General features: G+C 39.6%; 2 protein-coding genes across 3 annotated transcripts in view; one reads left to right on the forward strand and one right to left on the reverse strand.

Moving 5' to 3' along the window:
• fbn2a (fibrillin 2a) overlaps window positions 1-13574 on the forward strand; it is a 76719-nt gene extending 63145 nt beyond the window's left edge. The window contains exons 52-65 of the mRNA XM_072659500.1: window positions 377-502; window positions 1460-1579; window positions 2089-2211; window positions 2611-2742; window positions 2866-2991; window positions 3758-3964; window positions 4224-4349; window positions 4471-4593; window positions 6382-6498; window positions 7572-7700; window positions 10169-10288; window positions 11255-11486; window positions 11844-12018; window positions 13125-13574. Of these exons, the coding sequence (XP_072515601.1) occupies window positions 377-502; window positions 1460-1579; window positions 2089-2211; window positions 2611-2742; window positions 2866-2991; window positions 3758-3964; window positions 4224-4349; window positions 4471-4593; window positions 6382-6498; window positions 7572-7700; window positions 10169-10288; window positions 11255-11486; window positions 11844-12018; window positions 13125-13499 (2231 nt within the window). The 3' untranslated portion in view covers window positions 13500-13574. The remainder of the gene's footprint in view (window positions 1-376; window positions 503-1459; window positions 1580-2088; window positions 2212-2610; window positions 2743-2865; window positions 2992-3757; window positions 3965-4223; window positions 4350-4470; window positions 4594-6381; window positions 6499-7571; window positions 7701-10168; window positions 10289-11254; window positions 11487-11843; window positions 12019-13124) is intronic.
• Window positions 13575-22070: 8496 nt separating this feature from the next.
• Window positions 22071-23679, reverse strand: part of slc12a2 (solute carrier family 12 member 2) — a 37288-nt gene continuing 35679 nt past the window's right edge. For both annotated transcript variants that reach the window (XM_072658554.1, XM_072658553.1), the window contains 3 exons: window positions 23032-23118; window positions 22630-22765; window positions 22071-22168 (listed from right to left, as the gene is read on the reverse strand). In XM_072658554.1, coding sequence (XP_072514655.1) covers window positions 22097-22168; window positions 22630-22765; window positions 23032-23118 — 295 coding nt within the window. In that variant the 3' untranslated portion in view covers window positions 22071-22096. The remainder of the gene's footprint in view (window positions 22169-22629; window positions 22766-23031; window positions 23119-23679) is intronic.

Consider the following 23679-nt stretch of genomic DNA (forward strand, 5'->3'; position numbering starts at 1 on the left):
GTAGCTCTGAGTCAATGAATCCCATTCATTTTTTACAAGCTCTGTTTAAAATGGGACAAGAGAATATTTTACTTTGACTTCTTGATTGATTAATGATTGATTTATTACATAATCAAATGATTTTGTGATTTTTGTACAATACTTGGAGAAGCAATAAAGGTTTGTTCCTATTTAACCTTTTTTCCTGAGTTTGTATTTTCTTCTGGTGGACAAAGGCCTCGTTGGTCAGTTGTGAAAAGACCTAAATGAAATGTGAAATTACCTAAATCTGTCTCCACTGAGTAAATCTGATCAGAGAGTTGTCATGGATACTCTGAAATACAAGGAGGCAAGTTTTGCCTCAGATTAAACAAAGTATGGTTTCTTTGTTTGTTAGATGTGAACGAATGTGTGGAGAATCCAGGCATCTGTCACAACGGCCACTGCATCAACACTGATGGCTCCTTTCGCTGTGAATGCCCTACAGGCTACACACTCAACTACACTGGAGTCCACTGTGTTGGTAAGGAAATCTTTTTTTCAACCATGTAACTCCTCTGCTGCATTCTCTTCACTGGCTTCCTGTAGCTGCTGCCCATGTCGGATTCAAAACCCTGATGTTTGGCCTACAAAGCCAAGAATGAACCAGCCCCTCCAAACTTGATGGCAAAGGTCAAAAGCCGATCAGTACCAAGAGCCCTTTCAGCTTCAAGTATGGTTTGGCCTGACCCGCCATCCACAGAAGACCAGCGTCCAGGCTTTTTTCTGTCCTGGCACTGAAGTGGTGGAAAGAACTTACCATGGGTGTCTGAACAGCAGAGTCACTTGCTGTCTTGAAACACAGACTAAAGACCCACCTCTTCCAAAAGTACTTGGACGAAGTGAAGTGTTGAATATTATGGTCTCCATACAGACTTTTGTGTTTAGTAGTATCTAAGCTAAGGTATCTTTGGATCCTGTATCCTTATACAAACAAGCTAAGGGTGTTTTCTGAGTAAACAGTGAAGCACTTGTAAGTCGCTCGGGATAAGAGTCTGCTAAAGGCCTTAAATGTAAATTTAATGTGTTTTGGGGGAGTGGCTTTGGAAGTAGGGGGTGAGATTTTTCCAGTTGTGCTTTTTCAAAAACTAGCCTACTGGTTTCTACAAAGTCATCTATTATAGCTTTAACTTCATTGTATTGTCAATAGGTCAAAGAATACATTCATGAAAATAAGGAGACTACAGATAAACTGGATTCCCAGGAGAATGTTTCAGAAAGCAAGGCATTCTGTTGGGAAAGCAATCAATCTAGTTTCTTCAGCTCAGGCTTCATTGAAGTCCACTCTAATGTAATTACGAATGATTTGTAGTGAGCTCAAATGCAAAGTGCAAAGCCTGTCAAGTATAGAAGAACTGTTTGCATAATAATCCAGATAAATATAAAGTCTAGATTGAGTTTTCCAAGTTTTGTCTATAATTAGTTCCCTCTGTCCATGCAGATGTTGACGAGTGTGCCGTGGGAAATCCCTGTGGAAATGGCACATGCACTAATGTGATTGGAGGCTTCGAGTGCATCTGTGAGGAAGGTTTTGAACCAGGGCCTATGATGGCATGTGAAGGTGAAACAAACATTTTCTTCATCCTTTATGACTGCATATGTTGTATTTACATAGAGTTAGAGCAAACACAGTTTAAAAACAACTTTTGTTATAGTTTCATACATGTGCTTAGATTATAAAGGAACTGCTCACAAGCCACTCTTACCTTTAAAGCAGTTCTGGAGTTCTTTTAGGACTTAAAAGTGGAATGTCCTCGACAAATCAATCATCAGACTTGAACCCCTTTTAGAATTCATATCACTTACTGAAGACGAGTGAAGGCAAAAAGCCACTGAAAGTAGCAAGAGCTGAAAATCACTGCATTGCAGTCCTGGCAGAGCATCACCAGAAAAGATATCTCTACTGATGTTTCTGCCCCACATACTTCAGACAGTTGTTGACTGTAAAGGATTTACAACTGAGAACAATAAAATGTTTAATATTAAGTTCTTAAAATTACTTTACTAAGTTGTACAGTCGCTTAAAATATTATGGATTTTTTTGTTTTGTATTTCTCTTGCTTATGACAGATATAAATGAATGTGGGCAGAATCCTTTACTCTGTGCATTTCGCTGCATCAACACATTTGGAGGCTACGAGTGTTCCTGCCCTTCTGGCTACACACTGCGAGAGGATGGCAGAATGTGCCAGGGTGAGTCAGCAAGTCAACATGTAATCAGATATACATAGTATATGTACATGAGATCCATAAAATTCTGTCTTTAAGTATGTCTGAGACAAATGTGCAAATGCCTAGTACTCTCTGGAGCAGGCATACATGAGCATATTGTCACCAATCCTAATGCCAGGAGTGGGCCAGAGGGAAGTAAAGCAGTGGAACAGTGTTCTTTCACATGATGTTGCTCCATCCAATACTTTTGTGATGAGTTAAGAAGTTGGGGATGAGATGTAGTGTTCTTATCATCCAACATTCTGATCTCACTAATGCTTTTGTGGCTTCATTCAATCAAATCAAATCCCCACAGCAATGCTCCAAAAGCCACTTAGTCTAAATTTCTCTTTGTCATTCTCCCAACTCTTAACACTGTAGACCTGGATGAGTGTACTGAGGGCTTACATGATTGTGACACCAGAGGCATGAACTGTAAGAACCTCATTGGCACCTTCATGTGTGTATGTCCTCCCGGGATGGTGCGCCGGATGGACGACGATGTGTGTCAAGGTCAGAATGTTTATTCCGTATTCACTGAAGATTAATTACTTACTACTAAAAATAGATTTGCTAAATTGCTAAAGTATAGATGTGTGAATCTCTCACCTTTTTTGTGTTTCTCTAACTTTTTAGATGAGAATGAGTGTCGTACTAAGCCTGGTATTTGTGAGAATGGCCGCTGTGTGAACACCATAGGCAGCTATGTGTGTGAGTGTGGAGAAGGCTTCCAGCCTGACCATACACACACTCAGTGCCTAGGTAAGCCTTTCCTGTTTTCTAAACAGAGAATGTGGATCGGGTGTTTCTCTGTTTGTACACTCACCAAGCAATTTATTAGGAGGGCCTGTACACCTATTCATTCATGCAGTTATCTAATCTGCAAATCGTGCAGCAGCAGTGCAGTACACAGAATCATGTAGAAACAGGCCGGCAGCTTCAGGTAAAATGTTGAAGCTGAAGCAAATGGGCTACAACAGCAAAAAATCAGGTCAGGGTCAGCCAGGGACAGAAAGCTGAGGCTGCAGTGGGCATAGGCTCACCAAACATGAACAGTTGAAGACTAGAAAAAGGAAACCTGGTCTAATGAATCTCACTTTCTGCTGAGGCACACAGATGGTAGGGTTAAAATGTGGCAACAACAGCATGAATCCATGGACCCAACCTGCCTACCCAGTCCAGACTGGTGGAGGTGGTGTAATGGTAGGGAATGTTTACTTGGCACAGTTTAGGCTCATTAATAGCAATCAATCAATGCTTGAATGCCACAGGCTATTTGAGAATTGTTTCTGACCATATACATTCCTTTATGACCACAATTTACCTTTTTTTCTTCTGATGGCTACTTTAGCATGATAATGCACCATGATTTATTCTATGCATGGTCTTCCCAATAAATTGCTTGGTCAGCATGGATGAGCAATGTGAGTGTGTGTGTGTGTGTATGTGCTTGACTATATATATAGATATATAAGTTGAAGAGCCCAAATGTGATTTCCTATCGGTCTATGCATCATATCTCTCCTAGACTACAGGCAGGGATTCTGTTTCACGGAGGTGCTGCAGACCATGTGTCAGATGTCTTCCAGCAGCCGAACGGCCATCACCAAGTCCCAGTGCTGCTGTGATGGTGGCCATGGCTGGGGGAACCAGTGTGAGCTGTGCCCTCTGCCTGGCACTGCCAAGTACAAGAAACTGTGCCCACATGGGCCTGGATATGCTACAGATGGCACAGGTCTGCAGTTTACTAGCACAGTTAATACACCCATAACACATAGTACAGTTCATCACCAATGACTTCAACAAAGATATGTGTCCCTGTGTTGAGGGACTCATATAGTTGGTAGTTAATAAATGTAGATCCTGAGCACATTTACTAGACATTTAACTCTTTATTTAATATTTTATTTTCCTTTGGTTTTGGAAGGGTCTCCCTTATTGTGAGCTTCAGATGCTAGACATAACTCTGAACCTCTGATGTTTTTCATCTGCAGATATAGATGAGTGTAAGGTGATACCAGATGTGTGTAAGAATGGCAGGTGTATCAACACAATGGGCTCTTACAGATGCCACTGTAAATCTGGATATACAGCCAGTATTGCAGGCACTGCTTGTGTGGGTAAGGCCCTTCTTTTTACTTCTTTTTAGGCACACACACTCTGTTTGAATGAAAATGAAAATCCCCCTTTACCACATTTCATATGATACATATCACTGTGATCTGTCTGGTATTTCCTCAGATCTGGATGAGTGTGTTATGTCTCCAAAGCCATGCAACTTCATCTGTAAGAACACAGAAGGAAGCTATGTGTGCTCCTGTCCACGTGGCTATACCCTTCAAGAGGACGGCAGGTCATGTAAAGGTGACGCTTTGTCCCATGACTATTCCCCCTAAAGCTTTGCTAACACTAAAGCACTGTGTGCGAACACGTGAGCAAGGGATTGTAAACACTTGATTAGTCTTTCAGAGACATTTATGGGCAGCTGTCATTTTTTCTCATTTTGCACTGACCCGTTTTTCCACAGACCTTAATTAAGGCAGATTATGAGCCTTTTCTAGTGATCATATGATGACATTCCTGTACGGTAGCATTACACGGTTGAGATGTGTGTAGCGGTTATTGCTGGGCGTTGAAAGAGCAGTTATCATCACAGTAACCACCATCCTGAGTTTGTCCTTTTTGTGACCTTTCATTAAAGTATGAACATGGGCGATGTTTCATATTCTTAAATGTTGGAGTCACTTTAGGAAGTCATTCAAATTCAAGCTATAATTTCAAGAAAGTTAGGGATTTTTCTCTGCTGTTAAACATGATGCAAATATACATATAATCAAATCAAAGGTTTATTGCCATATCACATTAACACACGTGTGTTGAAGGTGAGTGAAAGACTTCCCTACTAACATAGTCTAACATAGTCCCTTATAAATTAAAAAACTAAAATACAAACAAAATTAAAAAACTGAATATATAAACATCAAATTAAACTATACTTACATTATTGCACTGTGTAAAATGTATTGGTTTAATGTGTAATACTTACAATACTAATATTTACATATAGACATTGGACATTGTTGCAATTACACATATTTATAAATATCCTAAATAAATAAAACATAAATCAAATACAAACACTGTGTTAAAGTCGACATAAGAGCTGATTCATGTTATTGGACTCTCCTTAACACAATGGGCAGTATTAAGGTCAGCAAAAATGAGTGAAGTCATATCCATATATTTAACAGTAAGTTGTATTAACGTAATTATCGTGACTGGCCTAACTTAGCCTACGGCATGGTTAGTAATTCATGGTCATGTGGGAAGGTGCCTAGTATCTGGCTTTATTTGTAAAGTATATTTTAATATTCTCTGCAGTAGGGATGTAACAGTACATGTAACTGCCACAAGTTTTGGACACTAGTTCACATTGAGTCACATTCTTTTAGTGGAATTGCACTAGTAGGAAACTATTAATATAAATATGACTTTACAGTTTACACAGCTTTGAGAGCCATGAAAAGTCACATTATACTAGTTGAAAACCAAACACTGTAGGGATCTGTCATACATACAGTGGGGCAAAAAAGTATTTAGTCAGCCACTGATTGTGCAAGTTGTCCTACTTAGAAAATGAGAGAGGTCTGTAATTTTCACACTGCAATACCAAGGTCCAGAGTGCACAAACAGACAGATGTTAATCCAAACATGTCTTAGAATGGTCCATTCCATCAGTGAAAAGCTGTAAAAGAACCTAAACTGAACAGTTCATGCTTAAAAAGCCACAAGAGTCACAGAGTTTAAGCACTTTTCCATGGTGGAGAGCATACTGGCCCACATCAGTGTGATGTGAGTGATGAATAAACACAGAGAATGTTTGGCTGCATACTTTAGTGAATAACTGGCATATTTATATGTTGCTTAACTTTCTTTAATAAATAAATAAAATAAGAAATGACTGTTGCTCACTCAGGTTTCTTTGAATGCAGTATATAGTTTTAGTGAAGGATCTGATATGAACATTCAGATACATGTAGAACTGCAAGATCTTTCTAGAGGCAAAAGTGATTTCTCAGCTCTTTATGTATTTTAAAGACAGTGAGGTAAGGAGGTTGAGGTGAAGAGTTCATTTTTGTTTTTGCTTTCAAGATTTGGATGAGTGCCAGGTGAAGAGGCACAACTGCCAGTTTATGTGTGTTAACACTATCGGTGGCTTCACCTGCAAGTGCCCTCCAGGTTTTACACAACACCACACAGCATGTATAGGTGAGTGCAACACACATATACACACACAAAAATATTCTAATATACACTATATGTGGACACCCCTTCTAATGATTGCATTCTGCTACTGTAACCCATTACTGACGCAGCTTGTCTAGGCCCTGTATAGAAGTATTGCCAATAGAATAGGACTCTCTGGAGCAGATAAACATGAACCCAATGCCTAACGCCAGAGGGGTATAAGGCCCCTGGCACTGACGCTGTGGAGCTCTGTGTACTCTGGAATGATGGTGCTCCATCCAATACTTTTGGAATGAGTTGGGGATGTGGGGATGAGGTGGGGTGGTGATCATCTAATATTCTGACCTCTTTTTGTCTATTCGGACACTTTTGTCACTGAATGCAACCGATTCCTAACAAAAAAGGATCAAAAAACTCTAAGTACTCTATTTTAGAAAAAACAGTGAATTAGCAAGTGTCCCAGTAATGTTGTCCATATATACACAAAATCTTTTTACATTTTCTTTTATAATTTGACCTTGGCAGTTAAAATGGTTTGACCTTAATGAATGGACCAGTAGAAATGCTTTTTAAAGTGACTTGGGAATGAAATCTTGAATGATTTGAACTTTAATACATTTTTTGCTTCTCCTGTAAAGTTGCCATTTTGGAAATACAAAATGGAGACACAACATTCCTGTCACACGGAAACCTTGTGTCTCCATTTTTATTGTCTTCCACTTTTTGACATCATTTGAATCTGGCAGCTGTTCTCTACATTGTGTCAGAATCTTTTTACCCTTGACTTCCATTGAAAGTTAAAATTCTCCTTTTTTGCAGATAAAGGTTTTTGCACTACAGTAACAATATTTTTTTTAGTTCTGCCACACATTTCTTTTCAGTCAAACAGTAGCGTCAGCATATATGGACTTTGTTTCCTCATTATAAGATGCAGTAGCAGTTAATGACCCACTTTGTTTTTTTGTGACCTACCCAATTAGCAGCTTGTCAACAGACAAAATTATGATTCATGTGTTTTATTTATCTTCTGTTGAAGACATAATACAAAGAATATGACTTCCTTTTGCCATACTTTTGGATGTTCTTTCTCTCAGATAATAACGAGTGTGCAGCAGAACCCAGCCTGTGTGGAGCTAAAGGCATCTGCCAGAACTCACCAGGCAGCTTCAGTTGTGAGTGCCAGCGAGGATTCAACCTGGACGCTACTGGACTGCAATGTGAAGGTAATATTTGTGCAGTGTGTTCACACTTACTTCACAAATCTGTCTGCTAACTTATCTTCGCACAGCATTCAGTGCATTTATAAAATGCAGCCAATACACAGTGGTACAACCCTCCCTTAATAATGCATAATAGGGGCACAGCTCAGAAGCAACACACACACACACACAGTTTTTTTCACTTCAGTTGTTTTGTATAAAACATGCATGCACAAAATGTTGGGTTTAATGGGGCATAGTGATTAGTTGGTGGGGCATTGCCTTACTAAATGGCCCCAAAGCTGGGCCTGTGTAAATATGTGTGTGGCGCTCAGATTAACCCTTTAAACTACAGACATATAATGCTGTTATAAAGATTAGATTAGAATATTTAAGACATAATGCCACAAGGCTGTTATTAGGTGTATGGTGAACAGTGTTAGTCAGTGTTAATTTGCATGATTCTGAACCGTTCCAGCAGTTCCAGCCTGATGGTCATATTAATGCAGTTGTGGACAATAACCAGGTCAGATATATCCAGTATACATGGTTCAGTGCGGCTCAGAGGTCAGTGGAGCAGTGAGGTGTTGTTCATGTGCCAGGTAGTATTGGACGTTGATGTATCCGCTTACACTAGCCCAATGGATATCTCATGCTTGAAAACAGCCCTGCCCTGAGAGCTGAAACCTGATTCAACCCAACTCATTAAAAGCATGTGACGAGGGAATTTGCAAATAGAATTACAGCGGCTGAAGAGCTCTTCTGAAGATCTCATCCCAAACTTGTTTCATCATCTGCAAGCCTGCTTACACTGAGATGCAAGTCGGTATGTTGTTAGGAGCTCCACAAAAGCCACCATTTACCAATGTTTTTGCCTTTCACCTGATTTAGTCATCTCTTATTTGGCAGACTCACTAATGTGATGTAGGTTTAGCCCTGCTGACAAGTAATGAAATCCAGTAAACACTTAGCCTGTAGCATTTAGGAAAATCAGTTTCAAATATCTGTATGTTTGGAGTGTAAAAGTACAAACATAAAATTCAGTTACTCAGCTGTTTTCTCCCACTGCCACCTTAACCCAACTTGCACATTACTTTCAAACCTGAGATTTTTTTATTAGATTCGGCAGGGCATAAACCTCAGCTCCTGCTGGCACTCTCCAAACAATCCACTCATGGCTAAGCACACTAAACAACTAACCTCCGTCCAGTGGGAGAGTTTTTAATCTGCGGTTACAAGCTCTGAAGCAGTTGTTAGTGCCTTTGGCTCCAACATGGCTCAGCTCCCAGATATTGCTGGCTCTTTTCCGAAACACTTTTAGAGGTGAATAGCAACGTGCTTATACTCTAAACTGTATACAGTTGTGACATGTAATAATGTAGTAAAGTGATTTTGAACAGAACCTTAAATCATGTGCATGTATTGTACAGATTATAGCTATACGATCATACATGCAAATGTAGCCACTGTAGCGCAGCAACTGATGTGAAGACTGAGCTGTATAGCAGCAATAGGCCTTTCATTCTTCATAAGTATATTGAAAACTGATGTACTGTCAGACTGCCAGCCTGCCCTGAGCCAGAGAATCAGGTTCACATTAATAGTTTGCTACAGCGCTGGCTCATTTTTCCATGGAAATTGCTGCATTTCTGGTAGGACTTTAACGTAAAAGGCACTTTTACATTCCCAGAGAAGGTTTTTAGTTTCTCATTAAGTTCATTTAGAGCTGTTACGATGCCACAAGGCCATCTGGGAGGAAAGAAAAGGAAACAGTGCCACCACATCACAGATTGGACGAATGGCTTCACAAGGCTAGAGTGGTGCAGTAAAAGATATACCATGACATAAAAGGACTAATGACGTTTATAAATGTGTAAACTGGATTATGAGGATTTAAATGTAAGGATCTATATGTAGTGTATGTGTTCATGTTTGTAATTCTAGCTACTTATATATACAGTAGTCCTGGTAAAAGCGTTTGGCCCTTGTTTAAATTCTTGAATTTCAAACACTCATGACATTGTAGGTTAAAGCAAATTCTAATAATTCCTAATATGGACCCGTTTAGTACAAATGATCACAAAAACATTAATAATTATCAATGTGTCAAATATTATTAAGATTTAATGCCCAGTCCTCTTGTGTGGAAAAGTGGAAAAAGCCCCTTCTTTCCAATATCTGCCCCTATAATGCAATAACTGCATTTGAACACCTTCTGTAGTTCCATATATGTGTCCACTCCTGCTTGCAGAACTGCTTCAGCTCAGTGACATTTTTTGGCATTTGAGCACAAACTGCATGTTTTGGTTTCTGAAAACACATTTCAACCAGATTGAGTTTGGGATTTTGACTAGACCATTTCAGAGGTATACAATTCTAATTTAAACCATTGTGATAATAAATCACTGTCACCAAGAGTCTGTGTGCTTTTTGTATTTAATATGTGAACTTTTATTTATTGCCTCTGTATTGGTTTCTCTTTCTGTATGTAGATGTCAATGAGTGTGATAGTAACCATAGATGTCAGTTTGGCTGTGAGAACATGTTGGGGGGCTACCGCTGCAACTGCCCACAGGGCTACACCCAGCACTACCAGTGGAACCAGTGTGTTGGTGAGTTGGTCTATACATAAAAACACAAAACGCCGGAGTTTAGGCCGGAGTACAAGCAAGCACAATTGGCTGTGCTCTCTCTGGGTGGGTAGATGGCGCTCTCTCTCCCCTCATACTCGGTGTGGTGGTGTGGTGGAGCTGAGAACACGGTGCTTTTCTCTGAGTGTGTCTGCTGCCTGCATCAGCTGCAGTTTGAAAAGAGGCGACGGATGGCTTTGTATTGGGGAAGGCCTGTTTAGTCTTTACCTTCCTAGTGTTGGGAGCAGTAGTGCAAAATAAAAAAAGTCAATATTAAAAATCATATATAAATGTACAGGTGATTTATGTTATATTAGTTAAATTAACTGGGCAGTTCTGTGGGAAATAAACTATAAAATCAGTGTTTGACCAGTATAAAAACTGCCCAACATAAAATTCTACTGTGCAACCAAACTAGACTCAGTTGTTTTGTATGAACAGTTTTAGTAAAGCTGCTATTTTAAACTTTACATTTTGTTTATAGAGGAAGGCAGACAGCCACACACATTTCAGTGCACCACTGCTTTTTACAGCAGCTGTTTTCTTTTTTTCTTTGTGCACATATATATGATTTGCTTGCCAACTGTAGCATTGTTCACCGCTGCCTGAGCGGAGATTAAAGGCTTTAGCTCTTTTACAGTGAGAAATCAGACTTTTGGAAGCTTGTTCGTAGTTTGTATGCTGAAGCAGTAGAACAACAGCACCCTCTGTGGAACAAGACAAGTACTGTCTTAGGATATAAAAAAAACGAAGATACACTAACTTTCCATATTATAGTATGTTTGTCTTCCACTGCAGTATGTGGCCATGAAATATACCAAATAAACCACACCTTTACAAGTGCTCAGTAATGTGTAACAATATGTCATTAAAAATACAAATTAAATATTGAAACCACACACACACATACACAGCCCTATAAAACCTTGTAAAACTCTTGGTGTGCAGATGAAAACGAATGCTCCACTCCTGGAACCTGTGGGAGTGCATCATGCTACAACACGCTGGGTAGCTTCAAGTGCGCCTGTCCCTCAGGCTTCAACTTTGAGCAGTTTTCCAGCAGCTGTCAGGATGTGGACGAGTGCAGCTCCTTCAAGAACCCCTGCAACTACGGCTGCTCCAACACGCAGGGAGGCTACCTGTGCGGCTGCCCTCCTGGATACTTCAGGGTGGGCCAAGGGTGAGGAGGGGAGGGGACTGGCCTAAGGGAACCAATAAGAGTGTAACTATGCCCTACGATACACTGCTGGAAACTGATGCTCTAAGTTTCTTTTCAATACATATATGTGCAAGTTTAAGGACATCTGAAACCTCCATGCAAACTTCCTGAAAGTCCATGTAGATCTGAATCAGACCACAATTCTCTTTGTGTAATCATCCAGACATCCAGAGACACATCCAGACATCCTTACTTGTATTGTTTCATGCAGACAAGCATTACACTGTAAATTTGGTGTCAGTCACGCCAGTCATGTTCAGTTTTGACCTTTATATTAGCATGTCAGATTCTTCTGTGACAACTTGTATGTGTGTGCAGGCACTGTGTGTCAGGCCTGAGCTTCGGGAAGGGCCGGCTTGGCTCAGCAGGTGCAGCCGGGGCAGTTGAGGATAACAGCCTTTCTCCTGAAGGCTGCTACGAATGCAATATCAATGGTCCCCAAAAGAGAGGCGTCAGGAAGAGACGCACTACCAACCAAACAGAGCCTGAGGAGGTGAGAGGAATTAACCTACTGAAGTAATTTTCTGATGCAACAATATTCAATAAAACAACAATAAACAGTTGATGTCTATGAACTGGATTTTAGTTCCGGATCTACAAGGCTAACATGGCTAAATAGTAATTGAAGCTTATGCAGATCAGTTTGCATCATCAAGCACTTACCTCAGATCATTTATTGAGTTTGAATTTATTGAGGTGATTTCAAGGATTGATGAAGGTGTGTGGCACCACTTGGTTGAATTTAAATTGCAAAGATTTGCAGTCTCTAGGTTTCTGAAAATGCTTTGTTTTAAATGTTGGAAAATTGCTAAGGATTTGTCTTCAATCAGCCACACCAGGGAGATCAGGTACTGAGGGATAGTTCAGAATCAGAAACACTTTATTGATCCCAGGAGGGACATTGTAGTTGTTACAGTTGCAACCGTTTGTGTAAGAATAAATCAGTGGAGAGACATCAGTCCAGAGAGCCCAGTTCCAAAGCCCATTGCGGAGGGCTTTATACTGTTCTATTTAACACTGAGCTGCTCCAGAGCAACCAGTACTATTTGATGTATTTCAGTGCTATGGGGATCATACAAGCTGTAACAACTGTACAACTGATTGCCTGTGTCATTAAGCAGAGTAGGGGTAATTTTTTACTTTTTTTGTAGTTAAACAGACAAATTTTGGCCCTAATCACAAGTTTTTCATGATTTTGCACTTAGGGCTGCTTTTGCACCATAAACATATATATTTTTTTCATTATAAGTGATTTTGATTTGTGTTGTGTGAATCACAGAATGCTCTTGTGTATTATTTAGACTTTCCTCTTTGTGGCTGTAATACAGCACAGTTTTAAGATGGGAGCTATCTAGCTAGCTGCAATGGTAATTCCTATGGATTTAGAACAAGATGTCATTAAAGCTTCTCTAGGTAAAATGTGTAGGTGTCCCAATATTTTTGTCCATGTAACGTATGTTAGTAAATTCCCTTATTTCCCTATTCCCTACTTTAAAGATGTTTAATCAAAGGTTATTTCCCACATGTCTGGGGCAATTTTGATTTACATTGAACTCTGAGGGGGATCATTAGCCCACCTAATTGTATTTGTCTGTACAGGACACTCCAGTCAGCCTGGCCAGTGTGGACATGGAGCAGCCTGTGGCTCTAGTGCTGAGTATATCTCAGTGCAGTCCTGAAGAGCACATCCTTGAGCTGGTGCCCGCCATCAAGCCGCTCACCCACCACGTCTCCTATTCCATCAGAGGTGGCAACGAGGCCGGAATCTTCCGTCTCCAGCAGCGGCAGGGCCTCAGCTACCTGCACTGCCTGCGCGAGAAGGCCTCCGCAGGAGCGTACAAGCTGGAGATCAGCAGTTCTCCGGTTTACAGTCGCACAGAGCTGCGTGAACTGGAGGACGACAGGGACACAGACTACCTCTCTGGAGAGCTGGGCCAGGACCTGCACATGAAGCTGCACATCAAACTGCAGTAGATCGCCACTGTGTGGCCCACGTGACTCCACTGTGAAACCCACTAACACACCAAAAATCAGCAGCTCTCTCTTTGAATGATGGGTGCTATGTATCAGCTTTATAAGCCATTTAACCTCAAGCTTAAGGTGGTGGTTTGGCCAACAAAAAAAATGTACACTTCTTCCTCTAAATGTAGTGATTTAGTTAAAACATATTAAGTGTCTGAAGTTTGCTTATTTAATGAAAGCTTTTACTGCACTAATTGGCATCATGCAAACTGCATGTCTGAATTATCTCACACTTTCCTCAAACAGAGTTGATTTTTTATGTAATATTAAATAGAACTACCTGCGTGGTTTCTGACATTGTCTCACATGCTGTGATCTAAAAAATAGATATACATACTGGCAAGGTTAGAATTTGTTAGGGTTAGATTTTCTTTTAGATATTTAAATAAACTGCACATAATTTAGAGTGCATTCAATAAACATTGAGGAAAAATTACCAAGCATCTAGAGAGCACTGTTAAATAAAGGGTTACCACGAGAACTACTGTTTTAAGGTATATAATATATATTTTCTCATTTCTATAGACAGCATTATCATACAGTGTCAGAAACTATGTACCCTGAAGCTGTTGTGTGATGATTCAGGAATGTAAGCTTCTTGATAGCTTGTTCACCTCTTAGCTCCATTGTAAAACTAAAAAAGCAAACCTCTGACCCTAAACATGTCTTTTCTGATTGACTACATTTAGGTTAAGGATTAGGTTAAGGTTCACATGTGTTCCAAAGCCTAGGCCACAGCTGAGGTAGACTCCTTCTTAGTAGCCTATTGGTCACAGAAATGGAACCGTCTAACCAGGCTGTGTGGTGACATCACTGGTAACTTGTGTGCTTTGGGGGTAATCGAGGGCCTGGAAGGATGCATCATTCGCATTCCCCAAATCGCTCTGAACGTAGGGTGTATTTCTAGGATCTATACGAAGGTATCCTTCACTTTGGAACAGCCTTCTGTGACGTGGCTGAGAAATGCAGCCTACCTCAGCTCCAGCCTGGGCTTTGGAACACAGCTATTGGCTGTGTCTGAAACATAATAACTACTGCCTACTCAGACAGTTTTCAAAGGCAGAAAGGTATCGAGTCATGTTTGAGTTAAACCTTTGCATTAGGGTTATGCGCTTAGTTCAACTCGAGAGAAAAAGCAACATGGCTGAAGCAAATAGCAAATGCTACTGATTGATTAGATTTTTCCTTTAATATTTAATTTCTAAGGAGAGGTTCAATATTGGCCGAATGTTGGCTTTTAACGTTTAACGATTTTAACTTCATCACAATGCTGCCTTATGAGACTTATGAGACAGCATAAGCAGCAAGGCATCAATGCAGCGGCCTTCTGTTTCAGACGCAGCCAGTGGCTGAAAGTTGCTCTAGAACACAACAAACTATTTGACTGTTTGTTTGCATTTGAATGATTTAATCATGCAGAAATGTAGGAAAACGGATGGAATTCCCCTTATATTCCACAGGGTCCAGTGGTCAACCTCCATGAACACACCAGCAGTAAGCTTAAATCTGTCAGTTTTGTTGTCATTCTGAGTGAACAGTGTATTTTGTGTCGTGTATGTCCTCATGAAGGCCTGCAGCACGCTTGTAAGAGTATTTCTGAATGGTGCTGCTCACTGAAGTGTAAAGCAGCTCTCATTCAGAGGTCGTGTTCGCCAGAGAGAGGATCAGCTCTACAAATGTGGACACAATGCCAACCACACGAGTTCTTCCGTTCTTACGCAGCTTCAATTACTTCCACTCTGACAGCTTCAGTAAAAGGCACTTTTCCAAACAGGCTGTATTGCAGTTCTCTGTTGCAGTGATTCTGGTGCTTATGGAGGTCCAATGCAGTCTTAATAACTGAGACTTACCAGAGAGAAGCCACCAAAACTTTGTTTTATTGACAGATTTAAAAACTACTATTATTTAGAGCTGAAAACCATTATGCAAAGTGTTGCTTCATTACTGTGTCTGTATGCTAGCTAGCTTTTTCATTAAACTGACCTTATATTTATTATTTTTTGCTATTTTTAGTAGTTGTTAGAAACGACTTGGGATAAGTGCATGATTGCTGTTCTGTTTGTACGCTGCTTGGTTGCAGGGCAGGTTCACCGTTTTCAATATCACACTTCCAGTATTATATCTAGGTCAAGCGAGTGGAACATGATTGTCCTGCATTCTCCACTAGAAAGTGAGTTTTTTCCATTTCAATTTCGCAACAAGAATCAGGAGCCCTTTCCGTAAACCTAGGCCTAAAACACAGTATTAAAGGTTTTGTTGATATGGATAAACAGACTATTGCAGTGTTTCTCAATTTCAGTCCTGGGGACCCCCTGACCTATACAAGTACCAGTTCTGGCCCACATCGCCATGGAATGGCAGTAATGACCTGGTCCAAAGCTGGAGTGCTGGATCGTTGCCACTGCTTGTCACAATTGGGCCAAAGTAAAAGTAAAAGTAATTCTGTAGAAGCAGCTGGGCCACACGTCACATGTGAATCGAATGCCACAATAAACCTTTAATTTGGCTGCTTGTCATTGCCATAACGAACCCATAAGTGCCTTAATCGGTCAATATTTGAAGAAGTCCATCAGGAATACTTGAAACCCAGTGGGAGTCCCAGGGGGTCCCCAGAACTGGAGATGAGAGCTCCTGGACTACTGTGTATAATAAACCTGATGTTTAAAAAAATGGTGGATGTCCTTTCAAATAAGAGTTGAATGGAAGGTGTTTGTATTTGAATTGCATCAGGAACTGCTAATAGAGCCGTGACAGTCATTGGAGTCACCAGCTGCTACCACAGACACTCACAGCTTCTTGTAAAATTTCATGCAAATATTATGCAAATTGAGACAATTTGAAAATAAGAAGAGCACTTGTTTCAGTATCACAATCTCAAGCATTTAGTCATATTCAGCAGTCATTAATGAACCCAGGGGGTTTCATTTGTTTAAATAGGTGGACAGATGGTCATATTGTACCTGTAGAAACATTTCATTATTTAATATTTGATTTAAATAATAACTCTTACTAAATAATAATTACTAACTAATTAACAAGAACTAGTTTGACTTGACTTCCAATACAATGATACCAGATACAAGATGATACTGACGCAGACGGCAGTGCAAATTCACTGAATAGTTTGAGTCCTTTAAAAGCAGTCTCCTTGTTTACAGCCTGTACTTCCAAAAACATGGAGCATTATATAAAGATGACGTGAAAGTTTGAGCTTTTTGTTCATGTATTTGTCTATTTTCCATTACTTGAATCACCGTTTTAATAAAAGCGGCCTGCATATTCTGTACACATCACAACCTTTCTTACAAAAGCAGCTGCTTATAAGAAGCTGGAATCAGTACGAGTAGGATGTTTGATTTTTGTAGTCCAATCAAAGACAATTACTGAATGGACTCTGACTTAATTAAACATAAAAATAACAAAAAGTGTTTAAAGAATGATTTAAAAACACTGCTTGTTTTAGATCCACAAAGTATCAGTTACTGATTTTCACAATAACTCTGAAGCATCTCTGACATCCCACTGCAGACACACTTCTCTTGCTTATCACGTTCATACACAGACCAGCTGTATACTTCCCAGTTTTTATTTTTATTTCAAATTTAACAGAGGAGCATTTTCTACAGCAACCACCGTTTTGTGCATTGGTGTAAAAAAAAAAAAAAAAAAAAAAAAAAAAAACAAAACTAAATCTTTTCAGTGCCGTTTTCTTTACTTAGGTTAGGCCAGTTGTTCCCTCTCCCAGCCTGAGGGATCATAGGCTCTTGCTGGGTGAGTTATAGCAGCTACTTTGAATGTTTTTTTAAGTTCAAATGAAACCTTTTCATACTTGTATGTGTGATCCTTCTGACTACAGCTGAGGTTTCAGCTGGTTTTTTATTCAGTCTCAGCTTTCAGATTTGTGCAACCCAGAATTTAATGACTAACAACAACAAAAGCATTTCCTAAGCTGAGTGTAGGGAGTGCGACGAGTGTGGTGAGCGTGTGTGCTGAGACTGTTCAGACACAGGATGGCAGTGTTTTCCTTGCAACAAAATTGGTACTGATGCATAAAAGCAGTTGATGCCTTTTTTTTGAGTTGGTGGTTTTTGAATAATCAGTTCAGCTTTGAGCTTTTTTTTCCCTTTCTTCATAGCAGCGGAATCAGGTTAAGAACAGGCTGGTTTATTTAGATTTTTATTTATTGCAATAAAGATGTACAAAGTATTGGTAACCATAAATGTTAAAATGTTAGAAAAAAAGCATATTTGTGACAATTAACAGTACAGTATATCAAAACATTACTCCTCCAGCCAGATCAGTTCGATCCACCCTTATGTTATGAGCAGTTGTCAAACTCAGTCACTTGTCAACATAGCTTTTCTTTAAAAGGCATATAAAAGATAGAAATGTACAGAGAGAAGGAGAAACAAATGTTTTAAAAGAAAATCAAAAAGGAAACAAAAAATCAACATGCAATTAAAAACAATAAAAGTTGGAGAAATCTACAGCTAAAATAAATAGTTTTCTCCGTAGTAATTTGCCATTATTATTCCACTCCCTCAATTTATCTGGTTAGACTAGAAGATATTTACAGGTTAGTAAAGAAATACAGTGTGAACTGGAGTCGAGAGCAGTGAGGCTGCCTTTGCTTTTCCTCATCATTCATCATCATGGCTCCCGGCTCTGATGGAGTGGGAGGAACTGGGCTTTGGCTACACATGGGCGGGAGGGGTTGGGGAAAGAAGAGAGGTTTATTTAAGAAAAAAAACAAAAAAAACAAAAAAAAAACGCATGGCCATGAGAAAAGCATACAAAGTTGATCTGTTTGGTTTCAACACAGAATACAACAGCTTTTAGAGACACGTCAGCAGTACCTCATGGACCAATGGTACAAGTAGCCTCTGATGCCACAGCTATGGGTAGCTATACACCTATGAATAATGCACACTTACTTACAAACGCACATTGTGGTTGTTACACACATTTATAGCAAATTTACCTGACCTCTAAATATGCCTCCCAATTTGGACTATATTTAAATATATATATATAGAATATTTTAATAATTTAAGATAATAGGTGATGGTTAATTGCTTGATTTCTTTTGTAGTTGTAGGGGATTTGAGGTCTATACAGCCACACACATGCGCGCACACACTCAAACAGATCTTAAAACAAGACTGTACCATATGAAGTCAAAAGCGCTTCACAATGCCCACCGTCTTGAAAACAAAAAGTAAACTACATGTCACACACACACACTAAGTACAAAGTCCTTTTACACACTAGAGTATATATATATATATATGTGTGTTTATATATATGAGCGAGAGAGAGAGAGAGAGATACAAATATGAATATATTCATTCAAATGTTCATGGCATATTTCTCACATGGTGATTGGTGATGAACATGTACTGTGGAGATGCAGTCGTGTGGGTACTGTTACTACACAGAGCCTGACAACACACATCATAGCATTAAGCTTGCATTTGGGCCACTGTAGGACACAAAGCTAAAAGAAAAAAAAATCTTAAAATGTGATGGAAGGACAAGAAACAGAGCATTGCCTTTTCAGCATTAGTGTTTACATTCAAATAACCTTCGTTTAAGCAACGTCACATTATAATGAATAGTACAGTGAGTGCAGAAAGGAGGCAAACTTGTGCACATAACTAAACCAGTTCATTGTAGAATTTCACTGTAAGGCAATCTGAGTCAATTCATCCGTATTTCACATATGACACACTGGCGAGAAATGGAATCAACTCCTCACATTAACCTGGTCAATATCATCTAGTTCAGCCGCATAAAACCCTGCCATCCACCAGACCTCTAAACCTCGAAACGCATCTCATTGACTAGGACTGGAAAAAGCACTGCAGACGGGAAAGATCCAATCCTGAGTTTTGGGATGAGTGACTGTGTTTAATTACCATCATTTAAACAAGTGGGAAATGAGTAGCACTCATCTCAGTTCACCTGCACAGAGGTATATATGCATCTCATTCGACACAACCACAGACAAGTGAAAAACAAAAACATTCTCAGTACTGGCTTCAAGCAAAACTCTTAAGACATCCTGTAATCTGTGGCGTGGCCTTCATTAACGACAGCTGCAAAACCAGAACAGGCCTTTAGTTTTAAACTGCACAAGACAGGGAAACCCCTAAAGTTAACACGCAAATATGCAGGAAAATAAATCAGCTACTCTGTAACAGTCCAACACAGGAGCAAAGACGGAACAGTTGATTCATGTCCAAGTTAACCACGCTTTTGACGTAGTTCACTTTGTAGCTACCATTTGACTGCTTAATAATAATAATAAAAAATTAAATAAAAAGGCAGTCCACGACTGCTATAGATGGGAGAGTTTTCAAACGAATTAAACACAGATCCAAGAAATGAAAAACATTACGACTGACATTACATTCTGCTTTATGCATCTATTTATTTTCTATAATCTGCGTTTACCCGCCAACCAATCAACCAACCAGCCAGTATGGCTTATAAGAGAAGTTAAAGTCAACAATCATCACTTCCGCTTTTAAGGCAAAAATCATCCTCTGTAGTAAGACTGCAGGCTTGTGGAATTATGAAAATTCAAGAGGTCACATCATTTTTGGTTGATTGTTCTTTGTGTATCCATCGTTTCTAGCAGCTTTGACGTGCCACTCTTTGAGACACCTTCATTTTAAATAAGAGCCTACCAGCACTTAAACCTTAGGCTGTTCACCTGCACTCAGTCAAATTACGCAGCATTCTGTTCGGACTGCCCTTCGACCCTGTACACTTAAATTCCAACCTCCAAACTCTGATTACCATAACATCCAGGATAAATGGAGGATACTGTACTAGGAACACCAAAATCCCTTCACAGTTTAAAGGAAGACTGAAACCTGGAAAAGAAGAGACAGAGGGCAAAAGATGACCGAAGGGGAAAAAAAAATTATATCAAACCTCACTGGAAAAAAGGAAAAAAAATAAATCGCTTTTTTATGCTCAGAAGTGGAAACGTTTGCAAACGCCAGTCCACTCGCATAAAAATCCTTAAAATCTTAAGTATATTTAAAACCCAATTTAAAAAATAGTCTACTACAGCTACGGATATTTGAGCATCAATCATGGCAATGTTTAATAATTTAATTGATTGAACTGGAAGGCACATCTATAAGGCTATAAAAGGTGTTGCAAAGCATTCTGCATGGTTTTCTCCAAGTGAGGAAAAAGGAAAACAAGGTGATTATTGCTGCTTCAGAGAGCAAAAAAAAAAAAAAAGAAGATTCACAATTTGTGACAAATATATAATAATGATAATCAGAACAACAATGTGTACTTCATGCTCAGATGCCTGTGATCCAAAGAAAACAGTGACCAATACATTATTGAACACGTTCTCATCTTGTCCACCATTGTCCGGAATATTTCAGAAACACTCGCATTCAGCTTCCATGGAGTGTGTCAGCGGCAGGGGTCAGAACCAAAAGCTTCTCAGGACAAGGTTCTCTTAGTGTCTCTTGACCATTGCAATCATTACTATCCTTATGGTCACAGGTGGTCTACCTTCATGTGTTGGTGTGTGCACATTTGTGTATAGTGTCTGTATGTATCAGCGAGGTGTGCTTTACGGGGGGTCGGCGAGCATCAATCCACTTAGGAGTAGAATGTTAGGACGCTCTGGTGATTACCACGAACTAACAGGATTGGAGGCAGGTCCTTGGACAGAGTGTCCAACCAGGACATGTATAGGGCACTGGATACACCCCCCTTTCTTGCCAATGCATACTCCTGTTTTGTGAGAGAGAGAGAGAGAGAGAGAGAGAGAGAGAGAGAGAGAGAGAGAGAGAGAGAGAGAGAGAGAGAGAGAGAGAGAGAGAGAGAGAGAGAGAGAGAGAGAGAGAGAGAGAGAGAGAGAGAGAGAGAGAGAGAGAGAGAGAGAGAGAGAGAGAGAATATACAGATGAGGACAATGGTCACTTTTTTTGTACGTCATGTAGACCACTAAAATCTCAAATGTAAAATCTCTCATCTCAAATATGAAATCTCTCATCTTACATCACATCAAGGCACAACATATACATATACACCTGTGAAGAAGCACCTATGTTTTTAAGCTAACTGTTCAACAGCATACTGCTCTTGTCATCTGTATAGTATCTACTTTGTCAATATTCACATTTATTGTAACCTTTAAAACTGATCTAGGAAGAGCAGAGCGTTTCTATGCTTATTAAATAACATCGAAACACTGAACTACAGGCAGCTAATATCCCCATCTGGTGTACAGGATTGAGGACAAAGATGTATTAGTATTAGTTTAACACTTAGTCATCCAGATGAATGACCAATGATTTTATGATTTTGGACATGTTACAAGTCATAAAATAAAAAGCACTGTACACGTTGTGCAGCTAAATGAAAGCCCAGTGTGTTTGTGTGTGGGCTACTCACTTGCTACTACTACTGACAGAAATAAGATCCTGTCCACACACGCATGTACATACATGCAACAAACAAAGGATGCGGTGTACACATGTGTTAAAATCTTTTAATCCACAGTAAATCTACTTACATGACAATGAGGTTGGCTGTGCTTGAGTGCTCCATCAACAGCTCATTCAGTCTGATTTGACGATTACTCTGTAATACAAACACGCACGTTAATATAAAACACTGGCATCAGGTTACAAGATAACCTCATCTGCTGCTAAATTCAGACAGACTCATTTTTTCTATAATCTTTACCGAAGCACATACTGCCTCTGCTTATTCCAACTCTCCCAACCAGCTACCATCCAGTTACATCTCATTTAATGAGGGTAATTATAATTCCATTCTTATTTCAAAAGATCTTTGTCCAGCTGTGGAAGCTGATATGGCTCTCAGATGACAAAACAAAGTATGATGAAGATGAAATGCAGGCTGTTGGCACCACGTTTGGTACAATGGAAGCCCATTATCTATATTCTGAAATATGCAGTGTGGAAGGCTTTATTTTAGGGTTGTGTATGGGCCAGGGTTGCACATTGAGGAGAATCAGGCTAGAATTTAAGCTACTGAAATTTTCCTGAGTTGTGTGTGGGAGGTAGTCTTATGCTCACCTTGGCCTTGTAGAGCTCTAGCTCATTGTCTGTGATCCTCCAGGGCTCGTCTGCCTTCAGTTTCTCTGCTGCCTCCTGATCCATGTCATCTTCTCGCAGCTTATAGGGCTCAATCATCTTGGCAAATGCTGCCAAACTGGAGCCAATAAATAAATAAATAAATACTTATACAAACAGTGTACAAAAGTACCAAAAAATATACAGGGTCCAAACAAAGAAACAAAAACACAAAAGTATGTGTTTTCAGACTGTCACCAAGGAAATGATCAATAACCTTTGACAACAAGCATTTGGTGGTTGATTCGAGTGAACAGCACAAAAATGATTCCATGAAACCACAAACAGCATTACTGCTCAAATGAGAGCTAATGAGACAACAGGTGCTGGTGGCACTCATCCTACCTCTCAGATTTGGGTTTTGTGTTAATGTCTCCCAGGACAGTGATGTCAGAGAAATCTATCCTGAACTTGCTGAGCAATGTGGCCATTCTAAGGAGAGAACAAAAAGAACAAAAGGGGTTACTGAAGACCTACAAAGCCACTTTGATATGGAATGCATTCTAGAGTAGCATTCAAAGACATTCTGGTGCCACTCTACAAAAAAGGGCCTGACCTTGGAAAGAACTCATGTGGCAGGTACCTGTGGATTTAAGGCTACAGACTGTTAAAATTATCTGTGGATTTGTGAGATACCAGCCACACTGGTGCTCTCTGAATAGTCATTTCCTCAGGGCTTGTCTTCAAAGGGAACAACTTCAAAGAACAATAAAAACACCAGCAACAGCTGGATAAGGCAGAACGTTGGTGCTTCTATTTTTTGCTTTTTAATTTGACGAGATCAGAGTCTTAAAGGAACGTTCACATCCTCAATGGAATTATCAGAACAGGTTTGAAGTTAAAATAAATTATCCATTTGACAAACAAAATGCTTTTAAATTGCAAAAAAAAACATGCTGAGCCATGCTCACCAATATAAGATCCTTATTTGTGTAAAAAAAAAAAACAGCAGTAAGGCATTTTCTCAGAGTTGTCTCAACTGTGTACCATGTA

The sequence above is a fragment of the Salminus brasiliensis genome, chromosome 16 (assembly GCF_030463535.1).
Source record: "Salminus brasiliensis chromosome 16, fSalBra1.hap2, whole genome shotgun sequence".
In the NCBI taxonomy this organism is placed as follows: Eukaryota; Metazoa; Chordata; class Actinopteri; order Characiformes; family Bryconidae; genus Salminus; species Salminus brasiliensis.